Here is a 17885-nt window from a genome sequence, read left to right as displayed (position 1 = left end):
TGTGTGCCTGCCTGTGTCTGTGTGCTGGCTGTGTCTGTGTGCTGGCTGTGTGCCTGCCTGTGTCTGTGTGCGGTCTGTGTCTGTGTGCTGGCTGTGTCTGTGTGCTGGCTGTGTGCCTGCCTGTGTCTGTGTGCCTGCCTGTGTCTGTGTGCCTGCCTGTGTCTGTGTGCTGGCTGTGTCTGTGTGCTGGCTGTGTGCCTGCCTGTGTCTGTGTGCTGGCTGTGTGCCTGCCTGTGTCTGTGTGCTGGCTGTGTCTGTGTGCTGGCTGTGTGCCTGCCTGTGTCTGTGTGCTGCCTGTGTCTGTGTGCTGGCTGTGTGCCTGCCTGTGTCTGTGTGCGGTCTGTGTCTGTGTGCCTGCCTGTGTCTGTGTGCTGTGTGCCTGCCTGTGTCTGTGTGCTGTGTGCTGTGTGCCTGCCTGTGTCTGTGTGCCTGCCTGTGTCTGTGTGCCTGCCTGTGTCTGTGTGCCTGCCTGTGTCTGTGTGCTGGCTGTGTGCCTGCCTGTGTCTGTGTGCTGGCTGTGTGCCTGCCTGTGTCTGTGTGCTGGCTGTGTCTGTGTGCTGGCTGTGTGCCTGCCTGTGTCTGTGTGCTGGCTGTGTGCCTGCCTGTGTCTGTGTGCGGTCTGTGTCTGTGTGCCTGCCTGTGTCTGTGTGCTGTGTGCCTGCCTGTGTCTGTGTGCTGTGTGCCTGCCTGTGTGCTGTGTGCCTGCCTGTGTGCTGTGTGCCTGCCTGTGTCTGTGTGCCTGCCTGTGTCTGTGTGCTGTGTGCTGCCTGTGTGCTGCCTGTGTGCTGTGTGCTGCGTGCTGCCTGTGTCTGTGTGCTGTGTGCCTGCCTGTGTCTGTGTGCTGTCTGTGTGCTGTCTGTGTGCCTGCCTGTGTCTGTGTGCTGGCTGTGTCTGTGTGCCTGCCTGTGTCTGTGTGCTGGCTGTGTCTGTGTGCTGGCTGTGTGCCTGCCTGTGTCTGTGTGCGGTCTGTGTCTGTGTGCCTGCCTGTGTCTGTGTGCCTGCCTGTGTCTGTGTGCTGTGTGCCTGCCTGTGTGCTGTGTGCTGTGTGCCTGCCTGTGTGCTGTGTGCCTGCCTGTGTGCTGTGTGCCTGCCTTTGTCTGTGTGCCTGCCTGTGTCTGTGTGCCTTCTGGCTGTGTGCCTGCCTGTGTCTGTGTGCCTGCCTGTGTCTGTGTGCCTGCCTGCGTCTGTGTGCTGGCTGTGTGCCTGCCTGTGGCTGTGTGCCTGCCTGTGTCTGTGTGCCTTCTGGCTGTGTGCTGTGTGCCTGCCTGTGTCTGTGTGCCTGCCTGTGGCTGTGTGCCTGCCTGCGTCTGTGTGCTGGCTGCGTGCCTGCCTGTGTCTGTGTGCCTGCGTGTGGCTGTGTGCCTGCCTTTGTCTGTGTGCTTTATACGAGCCTGAGGAAGCCCTGTTCAGGGCGAAACGCGTAGCTCTTCTACTTGGAACCATAGCTTGCAGCAATCTGAGAGGAACCGGAGGTGCTGTGGAATCCCTCAATCCGGACGCGGAGTACAGAGACTTTCATCCACTAACCACCGTCTGCTTCCCCTAGCTGCCCCTTTTTTAATCCCCCCAGAAGCATTAGATGCTCCTCGGTTTCAATTTTTAATTTTTATTTCATTATATATGTACCTGTCCACTAGTGTATGCTAGTTTGTCTCAAATAAAATTCATTACCCCTGTGCTTAGTGTCCTATCAGTGCCTCGCTATCGGGACCTAGCCCCTAGGGGCCTTTCCATCACCCTTTGGAGCCTCCAAGATACCATTATCAGTGTGTACTCACACTGGCCCGTGTGAGTATTTTGATTTATTGATACATCCTCCCCTTACCATCCCTCTGTCTTTGTCCTGTAAGGGACCTTTGAACTGTAGACCTGTGAACTGCACGGGTGCTTGCAAGATACCAGTATAAGTCAGCACTCACATTAGGCCGTGTGAGTGAATAATAATCATCTTATACCGATACACCTGATGATACTGTCTCATTGCCCCCCTTCGAATTGATATTTGTATGCGTATGTGTCTAACTACCTTCTCACCTATGTTTACACCCATATGAGAGGAGAACCAGTGTGAGGATTCGTCCAACGACAAACATCAAGACCACAGCAAGAAGAAGGGACAGAAAGAGAAGACATTAACGAAACAGGAAGGATCATCCAGAAGGAAGATAAGACTGCAAAAGAAACCTTGATGGGATACAACTTACACAAGGCCGTGTAAGTTTTCATTTTATTGATTTATTTTGCATACATGTTACATCCATAGACTCGGTTCACCCACCTAAGTCTTAACCCACCTCTTAGGAGCACAAACCTCCTTCTGAGGACACTCTAAGGGTGTCAGGACGCCACTGAACATCATAGGGAGATAACACAATCATACTCCACCATTCCTTACGCTGTGCTCCCCCATCCCTTCACACATTCCATACACCAAGGGTTTTGGATAGACCCTAGTGGGGTATTTTGAGTCACAGTAGGACATCACCATCAAAGCTGTTACAATACACACCAACCATTTAAGACATTTAAGATATCCTAATCCTACACCAACCACGGTCAGAGTCAGCGCCCGGGAAATACACCACATTTGTCTGTGTGCCTGCCTGCGTCTGTGTGCCTGCCTGCGTCTGTGTGCCTGCCTGCGTCTGTGTGCTGGCTGTGTGCCTGCCTGTGTCTGTGTGCTGCCTGCGTCTGTGTGCTGGCTGTGTGCCTGTCTGTGTCTGTGTCTGTTTGCTGTGGGGCTCGTGTGTCTGTGTGTCGTAAAAAAACATTTTTACATGTCGGGGTCCACGCTCAAACCGCGTTATAGCGGCTCACGCTATAACGGGGTTGAGCTGTATATAGGTATCTGTACCATGATGGCTCAGCTTAATAGTCGAAAACGAATAGACAATACCGTTCTGTGGCTAACGAAATGCTTTTATTTGTGATCTCTTCTTCTGGCGATGTTACAATGGATAAAGCAGGCAAGGTTTTTACTTAAAAACAGTGCATCCTGGAATGTATCCGACTGAAGCCAATCCCCCCCCCCCCCCCCCTGCAGTATGCGATTTATGACTTAGGGTGTTAAATGATCCAGGATGTGGATTCCCTGCGAGTGACCCAGAAACCAGCAAAACAGAAAGACATTTAAAATGACTTTCATTTTGCAAGGGCAGCAAGCAGATAAGACAGCAACTGAAGGATTCAAATCTCCTTTTTCAAAGCTAGACGCTTCAGAGGGATACAAAGCGTGTGTATTACAGCATCTATGGAAACATTCCTTGTTGGTCTCATGAAAGATTTTGCAACCGGCAAAGAAACCGTGTTCTCTGTTTTCCAGGGCTGATACGCCTTCCTGAACGCTGCGCTACAAAGAATGCTTCAAAGAATATATATATATATTTTTTTTTTTAAGATATTTTCCTTTTACCGGCTGCCTTATCTGCAATATCAAGAGCGAGAAACTGGTACAGATTGTTCTGTAAGAGTTACCGGCAATAAGACAGATATAAAGGGGCACTCCTAGGGACCCTACCAGAAATGGATATATATATATAGATATATATATATATATATATATATATATATATATATATATATATATATAGTGTTAAACAAATCACCCAAAAATCTACTCGCCCAACCAAAAAATCTACTCGCCACCTAGAACCGCCCCAAACCCCGCCCCTAGTCCCGCCCCCAACCCTAGTCCGCCCCCAACCCCGCTTTAAAATAAAATATATAAATAAAATACATTTAATAAATTCCTAGTCAGAACAACATTCATTTTTGACATAAATGTATTTATTGTATTACATTATACTACAATTAGGCCTTGTTACGTGTGTGTGTGAGTAAATTTCAGATCTAGAAATAAAAGCCAGATGTGAATGACTAGTTTCCTGAACCTCTTAACCAGTGTCTGGACGCCCCCGCTTCACAATATCTAAAGCAGTAATCCCGCCTGGGATCTTACCTGATCCGCAGTCCCTCAATGTCCAGGTACCTCATTCCCGCAATGTTACACATTGGAGGGGATGTGTTCCCTACCTGTCTTCTGGGTTAGGGGGGGATTCCGATATCTTCCGTGTGAAGCTTGAGTCAGATCTGGAAGACAGCAGTATAGGTTATTTCGGTGTAGTATAGGGCAAGTAAGATATATAGGGTAAATAAGCGATCCAGAGTGTGGGGGGGTTAGAGAGATAGAGGGAGAGAGAGAGTGGGGGGGAGAGAGAGTGTGTGGGGGGAGAGAGAGAGTGTGGGGGGGGGAGAGAGAGAGTGTGGGGGGAGGAGAGAGAGAGTGTGGGGGGAGAGAGAGAGAGTGGGGGGGAGAAAGAGAGAGTGGGGGGGAGAGAGAAGAGAGAGAGAGAGTGGGGGCAGAGAGAGAGAGAGTGGGGGGGGGGGGAGAGAGAGAGAGTGGGGGGAGAGAGAGAGAGTGGGGGGAGAGAGAGAGAGTGGGGGGAGAGAGAGAGAGTGGGGGGAGAGAGAGAGAGTGGGGGGAGAGAGAGAGAGAGTGAGAGTGGGGGGAGAGAGAGAGAGTGAGAGTGGGGGGAGAGAGAGAGAGTGAGAGTGGGGGGAGAGAGAGAGAGTGAGAGTGGGGGGAGAGAGAGAGTGGGGGGAGAGAGAGAGAGTGGGGGAGAGTTAGAGAGAGTGGGGGGAGAGTTAGAGAGAGTGGGGGGAGAGTTAGAGAGAGGGAGAGAGAGAGAGGGTGTGGGGGAGAGAGAGAGGGTGTGGGGGAGAGAGAGAGGGTGGGGGAGAGAGAGAGGGTGTGGGGGAGAGAGAGAGGGTGTGGGGGAGAGAGAGAGGGTGTGGGGGAGAGAGAGAGGGTGTGGGGGAGAGAGAGAGGGTGTGGGGGAGAGAGAGAGGGTGTGGGGGAGAGAGAGAGGGTGTGGGGGAGAGAGAGAGGGTGTGGGAAAGAGAGAGTGTGTGGGGGAGAGACACAGAGGGGAGAAACGGTGGGTGATACACAGAGAGGGTGACTGACTGACTGGGGGGGGGTGACTGACTGGGGGGGTGGGGACTGACTGGGGGGGTGGTGACTGACTGGGGGGGTGGGGACTGACTGGGGGGGTGGTGACTGACTGGGGGGGGGGTGGTGACTGACTGGGGGGGGTGGTGACTGACTTGGGGGGGGTGGTGACTGACTGGGGGGGGTGGTGACTGACGGGGGGGGGTGGTGACTGACTGGGGGGGGTGGTGACTGACTGGGGGGGTGGTGACTGACTGGGGGGGTGGTGACTGACTGGGGGGGTGGTGACTGACTGGGGGGGTACCTCTGGTGTCACACACATACACATGCTCCCATACACACATACACTTGCTCCCATACACTTGCTCCCATACACATACACACATACACTTGCTCCCATACACATACACACATACACATGCTCCCATACACATACACACATACACTTGCTCCCATACACATACACACATACACATGCTCCCATACACATACACACATACACTTGCTCACATACACTTGCTCCCATACACTTGCTCACACACACACACACACGGGGGGGGGGGGGGAAGGAAAGGCCACGACCAGCACCACCACCACGCTCCTCCCCCACCCACCCCCCGCTCGTGGGGGGGGGGGGGGGGGGGACAGGCCGACACCCCCCCCCCCATACCTCACGCGGGCATATTGGAAGCTTTGGGGAGGCAGGGTGGGTGGGAGGCACGTGGCGAGGTATCCCCCAGGGGACAGTCAGCCCCGCAGTGGCCGCCACTACCCTGTTCTTCTCGCCGGCATGTCTTCACAGTGCGCGGCCAAGCAGCTTTGCAGACTGCTTCTTCCCCCCAGCCCGCGGCGGCATGAAGCTAGCTGGCGGGGAGGCGGTAGGGTATGTGGGAGTCACGTGGTTAGGGCAGAGTCCCCCCCCCTCCCCCCCTGCCAACCGGGCTGCCAGCAGTGGGGACCTCCCGCCCGGGGCAGCGATCGGTGGATCGAGGGGGAAGGGGACAGGAGCAAGGGACAGGAGGAGGGGAAGGGGACAGGAGCAGGGGACAGGAGCAGGGGACAGGAGGAGGGGAAGGGGACAGGAGCAGGGGACAGGAGCAGGGGACAGGAGGAGGGGAAGGGGACAGGAGCAGGGGACAGGAGCAGGGGACAGGAGGAGGGGAAGGGGACAGGAGCAGGGGAATGGAGGAGGGGAAGGGGGCAGGAGCAGGGGAATGGAGGAGGGGAAGGGGACAGGAGGAGGGGAAGGGGACAGGAGACGGGGACAGGAGGAGGGGACAGGAGAGCTGCCGCGGTGGGGAGTAGGGAGCCATGTAGGGACCAGGGGGATCGCAGGGAAGGAGCAGAGGGGCCGCAGCATGGCGTGTACTTACTCTTGATGTCCGGGCAGAAAGAATGGCTGCTCGTTGGGGGCGGGCTCATATAGAGCCTGGCCGCGCGCCCACAAATCCTGGGAGCGCGCGCCAAACAGCAGTCAGGTAGGGAGTTTTTTTTTTTTTTTTTTAAGCGCGAGCAGGGAAATTTCAGCGCGAACGGGGGAAATTTAAAAAAAAACACGTGTGCTGCTTGGGCCAATGTTTACTCGCCTGGGGGTTAAATCCACCCGCCCCGGGCGAGTAAATGTATAGGATTGTCGAACACTGTATATATATACACATACATGTATATATATCACACACGTTTTAAGTTATGCTGGATGAAAAAGGCAAGAAGAAACCTCCACCGTATATCGCTCCAGCTAAACAAATTGTGCTATTACGTATGTATAAGACACAAAATTGTGATATAAATGTGACTAAGCAATAAGATTCTGTGATGATAACTTGCAAAATTCCTATATATAGTGCACGTAATGTGATAATGAATATTGAATGTGAAAGGGTTAAAAAAAATTTTTTTTAAGTAGGACGGGAAAGAAACAAAAGAGAAACAACAGCGAAGGGGAAAAAATTATTTTTATAAAAAAAAAGAAGTAATGGTAATTAATCAAAACATAAAAAAAAATGTAAAAATAAAGCGTCCGTATGCAAAGTCTGCGGGACTTTTACCAGCTGATCCCATTATATCAGGGGGGAGAGTTGGTTACTCACTTGCTCATATTTCAGAATATTAAAGGACATTATGTTACCCTATAACTAATTTCATCCCGTGTGGGACTGAACCGGTCTCACCGTTATCAATTGCGAATCAACTAGTTTTTGTCTCCATTAGTGAGCATTGTCTTTTTTTTTTTAATATGGATTTAAGAACAAGTTTTTTATTTTATTGTATTAATACATGGTGTGCGCTTTTCATTTTTTCTTTATTAACCTTAACGGACTTTAGTGAATAGCAGATGCTACAATGTCTCACTTGCATGCCTTTATCATGCGTGTAATGAACGCTATGCTCATCACAGGAGAAAGCATGGCGAACCGTTGGGTCACTGTTCTGGGGATAGCGTTACAATTAATCTTGCATTAACTTCATGTTAAAGTCGCTTAACAGAGATTTCAGCGCCTAGCCCCAAGTGATAAATACTCCTTTGGTCTAGGATTGCAGCTGGAGGTCTCTGGAGCCCAACCACATTAATTTGAGCTCCGGGGACCACCAGCTTCAAGAGATCCTTACCTCTGTAGCGGTGCCGGTATCTCTGCAGGCAGAGAAACGCTGTTTAAACATTATGGCAGCGTTTAAACGTCCAGCGTCATGTGGGCCAATAGGAAGCCGTGACGTCATCCGGTGAGGCTTCCTATTGGCCCGCGTGATAAGGCCCTTTAAACTCCGCAGAGATCCCGGCACCCCCTACGGAGGTAAGTATCTCTGGAAACAGAAGGTCCCCGGAGGCGATATTAATGGGGGTTCAGCTCCGGGGATAAACTTGTTTTGGGAGATCTTACCCCTGGAGATGTTTGCACACATCGAGTCAAGGAATGGACGTACAAGGAGTGTGTGGATTCATCTCATGGCCTTATCACCGAGGTGGTGCAAACAGGACTGGCAGGGACCCTCCACTCACAGGCCCCTGGTGTAAAAGAGAGCAAATAAATATGTACAGAATATGATTCAAAAATACTCTATGAATTTTTCTGAGCATCAATTTCCAAGTACAGGGATCTTTGGCTTGTGGGCCGGATCCGACCCTCAAAAGGACTATCTGACCCTCTTAAATTTTGAAACTCCGTATAAATCTAAGGTTGTACAGATGTTATGACTGCGTAGAACAGGCGTGGCCTATTCCAGTCCTCAAAGGCCACCAACAGGTCAGGTTTTGAGGCTATCCCTGCGTCAGCAAAGGTGGCTCAATTAGTGGCTCAGTTGTCGACTGAGCCACCTGTGCTGAAACAGGGATATCCTTACAAACTGGCCTGTTGGTGGCCCTTGAGGACTGGAGTTGGCCGCCCGGTGTCTTTGAACAGGTTTACACTGTAAGAACGGCAATTTTAAGTCTTTTAAAAAGTATGTTCCTGTGCACCTAGCCCTTCTACTTGTACAATTTCTAATACTACCCTTTGGGCAATTAGTTGATGAGCCCTGCCCAAGTATGATACAGTAATGATAATAATAAACTTTAATTCATAAAGCGCTTTTCTCCTAATGGGACGCAAAGCGCGTCACTATTACAGTATAGAGCGCGGTACGCAGCACATAAGAATGTTACACACAGTCCCTGCCCAGATGAGATTACACTCTATGATTTTCCTGCCTGAGGCACAGGGAGATAAAGTGACTCGCCCAAGGTCACAAGGAGCTGACACCGGGAATTGAACCAGGTGCCCCTGCTCCAAACTCCGTGTCATTACTCACTGAACTGCTCCTTCTCCATATACATGTCACAGCCATTAGGTCAGTTTGGTCCTTGATGGGACTCCACCGTGTATCTCAGCCGTGACGTTGAATGGCAGAATGAGAGCTGAAATCTCGAGACGCGTTGAGGGATCCGAAGCATTTCTAGCTGTACGGGATGAAGGCGGATGATGCATTTACTGTGAAACGGTTGGCAAAAAAAAAAAAGTCAGGAGTCCAGACCAGGCCAAACCACACACAAAATATACAGAAGTGGAACTATTCAGATAATTAAATTCCGTCTGGCTGTTCTAACATTTCTCAGCGGTACTTCAGGAGGGATTCATTACTGGGCCGCTGGTGCGATGACAGTGCTGTTAATGCTTTCTTCCTCAAGCTGGGAGGAGCCCGCACGCTGGCACTTCATAAATCAATGTTTTTTGCCAGGAGAAGTTTTCTAGGCACCCACCTTGTTTGTTTATAAAAGCAGCATTATTCCTAATTAATGAGGCAGTCACGCCGGAATTATCGAGCCTTCTGTTTCTGGCGCACGGGCTGACAGCTCGGGGAGATTGACTGGGATTTCAAACGCTTTCCCCCTTTGCTCCGGCGGTGGAGGAATTTTCTCTATTGTTTTTTTTTTTTTATTATTATTATTTTTTTTTTACTGAAAAAGCATAAAAAAAAAAAAAAGACAAAGGGAGGCAGATCTATTTATCAAGCTCCCACACTGCCCACTTTTGTCATTAAAACGACTTTCAAAAGGGCCCTGTTAGGATAAAGGGTTTCTGAGGTGTAAGGCATCGACGGGGGTATTGTCAATTCTGCCCCATCTATGAGTGCAGGCGATAGATCAGGGTGCTCAACTCCTGTCCCCAACCCCCCCCCCCCCCAACAGATCAGGTTTTAAGGATATCCCTGCTTCAGCACAGATAGTTCAATCATTGGCTCAGTCAAAGACTGCACCACCTGTGCTGAAGCTGGGACTGATTGAGCCACCCTGTGCTGAAGCAGGCATATCTTTGAAACCTGACCTCTTGGGGGGGGGGGGGGTCTTGAGGACAGGAGTTGAGAGCGCCCCTGCTATAATGGACCAAGGTATATGGAGCAGTAAGAAGGAGTTACAGGAGGTGGGACATGGAGGTGTTCATTCATTCAACTGCCGGGAATGAACAGGACAGGTCGAAGAAACGTCCATGGAAAATATCAAACTCTCCAGGTATTTCCAGAGAAATAAGATCGTAAGAGACACATCTCTAGTATTATCTGTATGTTTTAAAGGGATATATATATATATATATATATACAGTGGTCGACAAATCACCAAAAAATCTACTCGCCACCGAGTACCACACGTGTGCTGCTTGGACCAATAGGAGCTCGCCACGATGTTAAATCCACTCGCCCGGGGCGTGCAAATGTATAGGTTTGTCGAACACTGTATATATATATATATATAAATATATATATATAAAATAGAGGGCGTCTACATACTTGAACGCATTATCGTGGATGCCGATTATTAAGTATAACACAAGAAAACGTTATAACGGACCAGGCATGTTTTACATCGTGTTCAAGAACGCAAGGTCACCAGCATTTCCGTAATCCCGTCACGGTCAGCAAACGGTTAATAGATCAACTCCACATTAAAGGAGCAATCCAACTCAATGCCATTTTTAATACATTGAGCATCCTGCGATTTCTATAGCAGGCTTTAGCCCACCCCCCCAGCAGTGCGAGATCTGTGCAACACTTTCCTGTTTGTAATCATTTGTTGCTAATATTTCCAGCAGTTTCAGCTGCAAACTGTAACAATAGAGATGTTACTGCAGTAAGATAAGAATACATTGTAGCTGCTGAGTTACACTGACTGAAGGATTGATTGAAAATGAAAGGCGGCCATTTAGTGAACCCTGGTAAGCAGGATCTTTGCTGATCGATAATGGGAGAATTAATCGATCGGCAGTTTAGGTAATTAGTTTTCAAAGGCTGCATATATTAAAAGAAAAAGATTTTTTTTTTTTTAAATGTTAGGCTGCTTGGATTGCCTCTAAAGATCTCGATTTGATTTTAGAATACATTAAACAATAAACGATGGTGGAATTAAGAATGGCATCATACTCGCCACGCTAATTATTGAGATGGCAGTGGATTTTCAAACTCGTTTAGCAGCTGAGAGAAGCGAAACACTGACTCTGTGTAAATTATGAAATATTCACATTATTCCAGGCAGATCCGGCTTTAAATGCAGCATACAGAGTGGTGGGGTTTCAAGTTCAGAAAAGAACGTTCTCAGTCTGAATGTAGTTCAAGGAGGCACTATGCTTAACACAGACTAACAATTGTTCCCTGCGGACAGCGAGAGATTTTTCCCTGGAACGTACATGGCAATGATTGGACAATTTCAAGGTGTACACTTCTCCAGTGGATGTTCTTCATTGGCAAAAGCCATGACGAGGTTCTTAACAGGGTTTGTCTCTTCGTTCACAATGACCCCTGCAGTATATTTCTCCCGACGGTGATACAACCTTGGATGAGATTGGAAAGCACGGAGTGAAACAAAAAAAGAGAATACAGCTCCCAAATTACCAGAGAGCACGCATCCAATCGCCTCACCGGGGACCGTCCCGGCACACAAGAGAAATCAAACAGGAGACAGCCACCAGAGATCGTCTCCAAACAAGCTGCACACAGACTATCATCGCTGCAAATAACATTACAAATGATATTGTCATATTCAGTGGGGATGCAGCATTCACAATAGGATCATCCCAGGGATAATTGGCACAACTCACAAATATCAGTACTCCCAAGTGGACAGCCGCATCTTGGCTGACTTAGAGCCCAAACCCCTGATGAAGTAATACACTGCAAAAGAGTCAGAGTGTACTCCATCTAAATCTATACAAAGAAAGCACACAGTTAGGCTACCTGCTGTACACACAGATGTAGAAGACGTTATTGCTCCCGCTGATGCGTAGGGTGGCGTGAAATTTAACGCGGCGAAACAAATGGAGATGTGCGCACCATTTCCTTCATGCACACATTTATTCGCACACCTCGGACGTGATACTGGGAGCAATGACGTGGGCTACATCTGTATCCAAGTGTCAGGTGGCAGAAGCATGTGAAGCTATACATGTCGCCAACCTGTAGGGAGAGAAGATCCCCGAAACCCAGATTCAGACCACTCATTAATTAGACACTGTCTTGAGTAGGGGCAGGGCTAGAATTAGGCTTTGCGGGGCCCAAGGCGGCACGCTGGGAGTGTGCCCCCCCCCCAGTAATAAAAAGGGGGGGGGAGACTTACCTAGGCGAGCAGCCCCCCTCTGGCAGCGTCACTGCCTCATGTCATATGATACTGCAGGGGGTGGCCAGCTGGGGAGAAGGTCAAAGAACACATACACCACCCCCCAAGCCTACCTCTCTGCCGGTCCGTGGGCCCCGTGCTCCCTCCTCCTGTTGGTGCTGGGATCCAACTTTCACCCAACTGGATGGGGGAGCTTGAGAGGGGGGGGGGGGGCTCGCGCTCCCTCCTCCAGCTCTCCCCTCCGCTTGGGTGGATGATGGCACCGACGGGAGAGGAGGGAGATGAGGGAGCCCGGGGCCCAATGTGGCTGCCTTGCCCTAAGGCCGGTAGGGGTAGCCAACTCCAATCCTCAAAGGCCACCAACAGGATACCAACCGTATTGTACTGTGCTACAGAATATGTTGGCGTTATAGATGAAATAATAATTATAGTGGTGTAAATTCAAGCCTTACCAACATCATTTTGTGGCCCCAACAACACCCACCTGAATTATTCTTCATCAACACTGGGTATAATAAGTCTTATTTAAAAACCCATCTATCAGTAGCCACAAAGCTAATCAAGTTATTACTTTAACTCCTAGGCAGGATTAAGGCTCAATACAGCCACCTCAGGGGCTGATTGAGTCGAGTTAGAGCAGGGGAGCGCAAATTTTTGCTGCTGCGCCCCCGTCTTCCCTGCCTCTATGCTCGCGCCCCCCCCCCCTCCCTACCTACGGGGGGAGGAGAAGTTGATGACTGAAGTTGCCCACTCCTGCTCTAGAGAGTCCGATCAGGAGGAGATCAGAAAATGTAAGAGAGCAGTTAAAAAAGAGAGATAGAAAGAAACGGAAGGGGAAGAGAGGAGTGAGAGACTCCCCAAATGGATTATCTTTAATTCTTTCAAGATAACAAGACAGCACCAAAAAGAAAGTAGTATTGAAAAAGAAAAGAGGCAGAGGAAGAGCGACTTCTCCAAATTTCCAATATCTAAAAGGGTTAAATTGTTATAATAATACTAATAATAACTTCATTTCATATAGCGCTTTTCTTCCAATGTGACTCAAAGCGCGTCACACTGACAGTACAGCGCGCGGTACTCAGCACAAAGGAATGTTACAGACAGTCCCTGCCCAGATGGGCTGACACTCTATGTTTTTGGTGCCTGAGGTACGGGGAGATAAGGTGACCTGCCCAAGGTCACAAGGAGCCAACACCAGGATTCCCCTCCTTCAAACTCAGTGTTGTTGTTATCAGAGTCAGTGACTTTCCTCTCTGAGCCACTCCTTCAGTGGTCCTCCTTGTTGTCCCCATCTACACATCTTCTTACGGTTTGTGATACTACAGGCACCCCCATCAATCATCCTTACCATCTGGGAGACCCTTTCCTCAAGTATCCTAATTGAATTGCATTAGCATACAACATTTATCTTCTCGAGCAACTGCATGAGTACAATCATGTCTCGTATGTTCTCCATCTCAAGGCTCATTGTGCAGCCTCTTTTCCCACCCCTGGAATGCGGTTGGTTCTTGTTGAGTACTCACCATCCTGCAGAGTTGGCTGAGGGCTTGGGAAGTGGTTGCCTGGTTTATCTGCGGGAAATAAGAGAGAGAATCCCAAGTTAATGTGGCAGAGCGAGTTACACGTAGATTTTCAGCAGTGCCTGAGTTCTCCCTACTCTCCTTCAACACACACAGGGTAAAAGCAGATTACCAATAACATCTGGGCAGACTCCTGTTGGTAGCTGACTAGTAGTTCGGAAGAATGCCCGTACAGTGTGTGCCATGGAAGATATAGAGCAGGCACATCGACCCCTCTAAGTACTAGGGCCAGAATGCCAAGAATATTTTCTGCACCGGCTCTACCTACTTTTCTATAAAAAGAATAAATGACTATGGAGAATTTATTCTGTTTTGTAGGGACATAAAATGACTATTTTAAGATGCAGAGATAAGTGCCCAGAGCTTGTCTGGCCACCAGCTGCGGCAACAGGAGCAGGGGAGGCACAATACAAGAATTTATGCCACGAAAAACCTGCTTGTGGGAATACAAAATGAAGGGTGATACCGCTCCCTATCACTCAATAGCCTAAATGCTGTAAAGCAGCAGTGTTCAAACTCCCCGCGCACCCTACCTGCTCCCTCCTCGGTCGTGCCCCCCCCCCGCATCTAATGATGCGTCAAATGACGCTGCGGCGTCATGTCTCAATGGCAATGGTCATTTGACGCTGCGTTGTCACAGAGACACGTGACCAGAGCTTGGTAATTAAGTTTACAGAGGCCTCGCGCTCTCAGTGCGGGGCCTTTGTAAACGACGCCCCCCCCCCCCCCCCCAGAAAAGTCTCTGGCTCCCCAGTTTGCGGACCTCTGCTGTAAAGTGTGGCCAACTCCAGTCCCCAAGGGACACCAAAAGGCCAGGTTTTCAGGATATCCCTGCTTCAGCAAAGGTGGCTTCAGCAAAGGTGGCTCAATCAGTGGCTCAGTCTTTGACAGAGCCACTGATTGGGATATCCCTGCTTCAGCATAGGTGAGACCCTGTTGACGGCCCTTGGGGACTGGAGTTGTGCGCCCCAATCCCTCACACCCACCCTGCTGTAAAGTACTAGGCTACTGCTGATTTTAACGCATCAGCATATCCTATGTTCAGGAAATAGTCACAAAAGGCAGTAGCAACCTGTGAGATCAACATGTTCTCATAGAGCCCTGCTGTCCTGTGCCTCTGAACCTCTACACACCCAGGATGCAGAGTAAAGTCTGTGCTCGCAACAGCAAGAAGCAGCGTCACCAACCCGGCTATTCCGTTTCTCATTAAAACCTGTGCAAATGGTACGTGAGCTGTGCACTACCCACTGTGAAAAAAAATGAACACATTAGGATGGACTGCTGCTTTAATCAGCTTTACTCATACATATCTCATGCAAGGCAGCGGAGAAAGAGATTTGCATATTAACCGTATTTATATGCATACAAGCCTGTGTATGTTCTTGGTTATAAAGACACATTACAAAAAAAACAAAACACATTTAATCAGGAGGAAAGCTGGGTTCATCTACGCAAGATACCTCTGCACAGTAATCTCTATATTATTGTCAAAAAAATTTTTTTAGGGCCATTTAAACAAAATCATTTTCATTGGTTCTAAAACATATTTCCAAAACCAGATTTATATTTTTTATAGATCTCCTCTTTATTAGTTTTTTTTTCTTTTTTTTTTTTTTTTAAAGATTATTACAATGATGGGGAGACTTTCCTTTAATCTTCTAGCAGTTCAAAAACAAGCTTCATTAATTTTGCATCAAAGTCCTACAGAGAGACACGGAGGAAAGTGATTCTTATATGGAAAAGGGAGCGAGGAGATATTCCCGTTTCCACCAAGACGTTCATTGCTCCGGCGACGCTTACTTTCACACTCACAATGAGATGTTAGGACAGATGCGGTATTTATGCCCATGATCCCTGGGGGAGTGATCAGGGAACATACTATGCTTAAGGAAGTGATTTTCAACAGGGGTTCCGCGGCCGACAGCCGGGGAACAGCTGGGACGTCCGTGCCGGCGGCTCCCCAGCAGCGGTGGCCAGTGGTCACTGCAATCCTCTCCCTTCTCCTGACGGTGTCGCATCAAACCGACCGGAGGATGGAGCTGTGGAGTCACCGGACCGGCTGGAGTCCCCCCTCACCCCAAGGTAAGATGTGGGGTGTGCGAGTGTGAGCGAGGGGTAGAGCGAGTAGTAGAGCGAGTGTTAGAGAGAGATGGGTAGAGAGGGAGAGAGCGAGCGAGGGGAAGAGAGAGAGAGCGAGGGAGGGGAAGAGAGAGAGAGAGAGCGAGGGAGGGGAAGAGAGAGAGCGAGGGGAAGAGAGAGAGAGAGAGAGGGGAAGAGAGAGAGAGAGAGAGGGGAAGAGAGAGAGAGAGAGAGAGCGAGGGGAAGAGAGAGAGCGAGAGCGAGGGGAAGAGAGAGAGCGAGAGCGAGGGGAAGAGAGAGAGCGAGGGGAAGAGAGAGAGCGAGGGGAAGAGAGAGAGAGCGAGGGGGAGAGAGAGAGAGCGAGGGGAAGAGAGAGAGAGAGCGAGGGGAAGAGAGAGAGAGCGAGGGGAAGAGAGAGATCGAGGGGAAGAGAGAGATCGAGGGGAAGAGAGAGAGAGAGCGAGGGGAAGAGAGAGAGAGAGGGAGAGAGAGAGAGCGAGGGGAAGAGAGAGAGAGAGGGAGAGAGAGAGAGCGAGGGGATGAGAGAGCGATGGGAAGAGAGAGAGAGCGAGGCGGAGAGTGAGAGAGAGCGAGGGGAAGAGAGAGAGAGAGAGCGAGGGGAAGAGAGAGAGAGAGAGCGAGGGGAAGAGAGAGAGAGCGAGGGGAAGAGAGAGAGAGAGAGAGAGAGAGAGAGGGGAAGAGAGAGAGAGAGAGGGGAAGAGAGAGAGAGCGACGGGAAGAGAGAGAGAGCGAGGGGAAGAGAGAGAGAGAGCGAGGGGAAGAGAGAGAGAGAGCGAGGGGAAGAGAGAGAGAGAGAGCGAGGGGAAGAGAGAGAGAGAGAGAGAGAGAGAGAGAGAGCGAGGGGAAGAGAGAGAGAGAGCGAGGGGAAGAGAGAGAGAGAGCGAGGGGAAGAGAGAGAGAGAGAGCGAGGGGAAGAGAGAGAGAGAGAGAGAGAGAGAGAGCGAGGGGAAGAGAGAGCGAGAGCGAGGGGGAGAGAGAGAGCGAGGGGGAGAGAGAGAGAGCGAGGGGAAGAGAGAGAGTGAGGGGAAGAGAGAGAGAGCGAGGGGAAGAGAGAGAGAGAGCGAGGGGAAGAGAGAGAGAGCGAGGGGAAGAGAGAGAGAGCGAGGGGAAGAGAGAGAGAGAGAGAGCGAGGGGAAGAGAGAGAGAGAGAGGGGAAGAGAGAGAGAGCGACGGGAAGAGAGAGAGAGCGAGGGGAAGAGAGAGAGAGAGCGAGGGGAAGAGAGAGAGAGAGAGAGAGAGAGAGAGAGAGAGCGAGGGGAAGAGAGAGAGCGAGGGGGAGAGAGAGAGCGAGGGGGAGAGAGAGAGAGCGAGGGGAAGAGAGAGAGAGTGAGGGGAAGAGAGAGAGAGCGAGGGGAAGAGAGAGAGAGAGCGAGGGGAAGAGAGAGAGCGAGGGGGAGAGAGAGAGAGAGGGGGAGAGAGAGAGAGCGAGGGGGAGAGAGAGAGCGAGGGGAAGAGAGAGAGAGAGCGAGGGGAAGAGAGAGAGTGAGGGGAAGAGAGAGAGAGCGAGGGGGAGAGTGAGAGAGAGAGAGAGCGAGGGGAAGAGAGAGAGAGAGCGAGGGGAAGAGAGAGAGAGAGAGAGAGCGAGGGGAAGAGAGAGAGAGAGAGCGAGGGGAAGAGAGAGAGAGAGCGAGGGGAAGTGAGAGAGCGAGGGGAAGAGAGAGAGAGAGAGAGAGCGAGGGTAAGAGAGAGAGAGAGCGAGGGTAAGAGAGAGAGAGAGAGAGCGAGGGGAAGAGAGAGGAAGAGAGAGAGAGAGAGGGGAAGAGAGAGAGAGAGCGAGGGGAAGAGAGAGAGAGAGCGAGGGGAAGAGAGAGAGAGCGCGAGGGGAAGAGAGAGAGAGAGCGAGGGGAAGAGAGAGAGAGAGCGAGGGGAAGAGAGAGAGAACCAGGGGAAGAGAGAGAGAGCGAGGGGAAGAGAGAGAGAGAGCGAGGGGAAGAGAGAGAGAGAGCGAGGGGAAGAGAGAGATAGGGGGAGAGAGGGGGAGAGCGAGGGGAAGAGAGAGAGAGAGCGAGGGGAAGAGAGAGATAGAGCGAGGGGAAGAGAGAGAGAGAGCGAGGGGAAGAGGGAGAGAGAGCGAGGGGAAGAGAGAGAGAGCGAGGGGAAGCGAGAGAGAGAGAGCGAGGGGAAGAGAGAGAGAGAGAGCGAGGGGAAGAGAGAGAGAGAGCGAGGGGAAGAGAGA

At 50.4% G+C, this 17885-nt stretch overlaps 1 protein-coding gene across 9 annotated transcripts in view; it reads right to left on the bottom strand.

Annotated features, from left to right (window-relative positions):
* The window catches only part of AGRN (agrin), a 355575-nt gene that overhangs the window by 176149 nt on the left and 161541 nt on the right, over positions 1–17885 (bottom strand). For all 9 annotated transcript variants that reach the window (XM_075603626.1, XM_075603634.1, XM_075603631.1 and 6 more), the window contains one exon: positions 13553–13600. In XM_075603626.1, coding sequence (XP_075459741.1) covers positions 13553–13600 — 48 coding nt within the window. The remainder of the gene's footprint in view (positions 1–13552; positions 13601–17885) is intronic.

The sequence above is a fragment of the Ascaphus truei genome, chromosome 6 (assembly GCF_040206685.1).
Source record: "Ascaphus truei isolate aAscTru1 chromosome 6, aAscTru1.hap1, whole genome shotgun sequence".
Classification (NCBI taxonomy): domain Eukaryota; kingdom Metazoa; phylum Chordata; class Amphibia; order Anura; family Ascaphidae; genus Ascaphus; species Ascaphus truei.
This window is presented reverse-complemented; position numbering and strand designations above follow the sequence as displayed.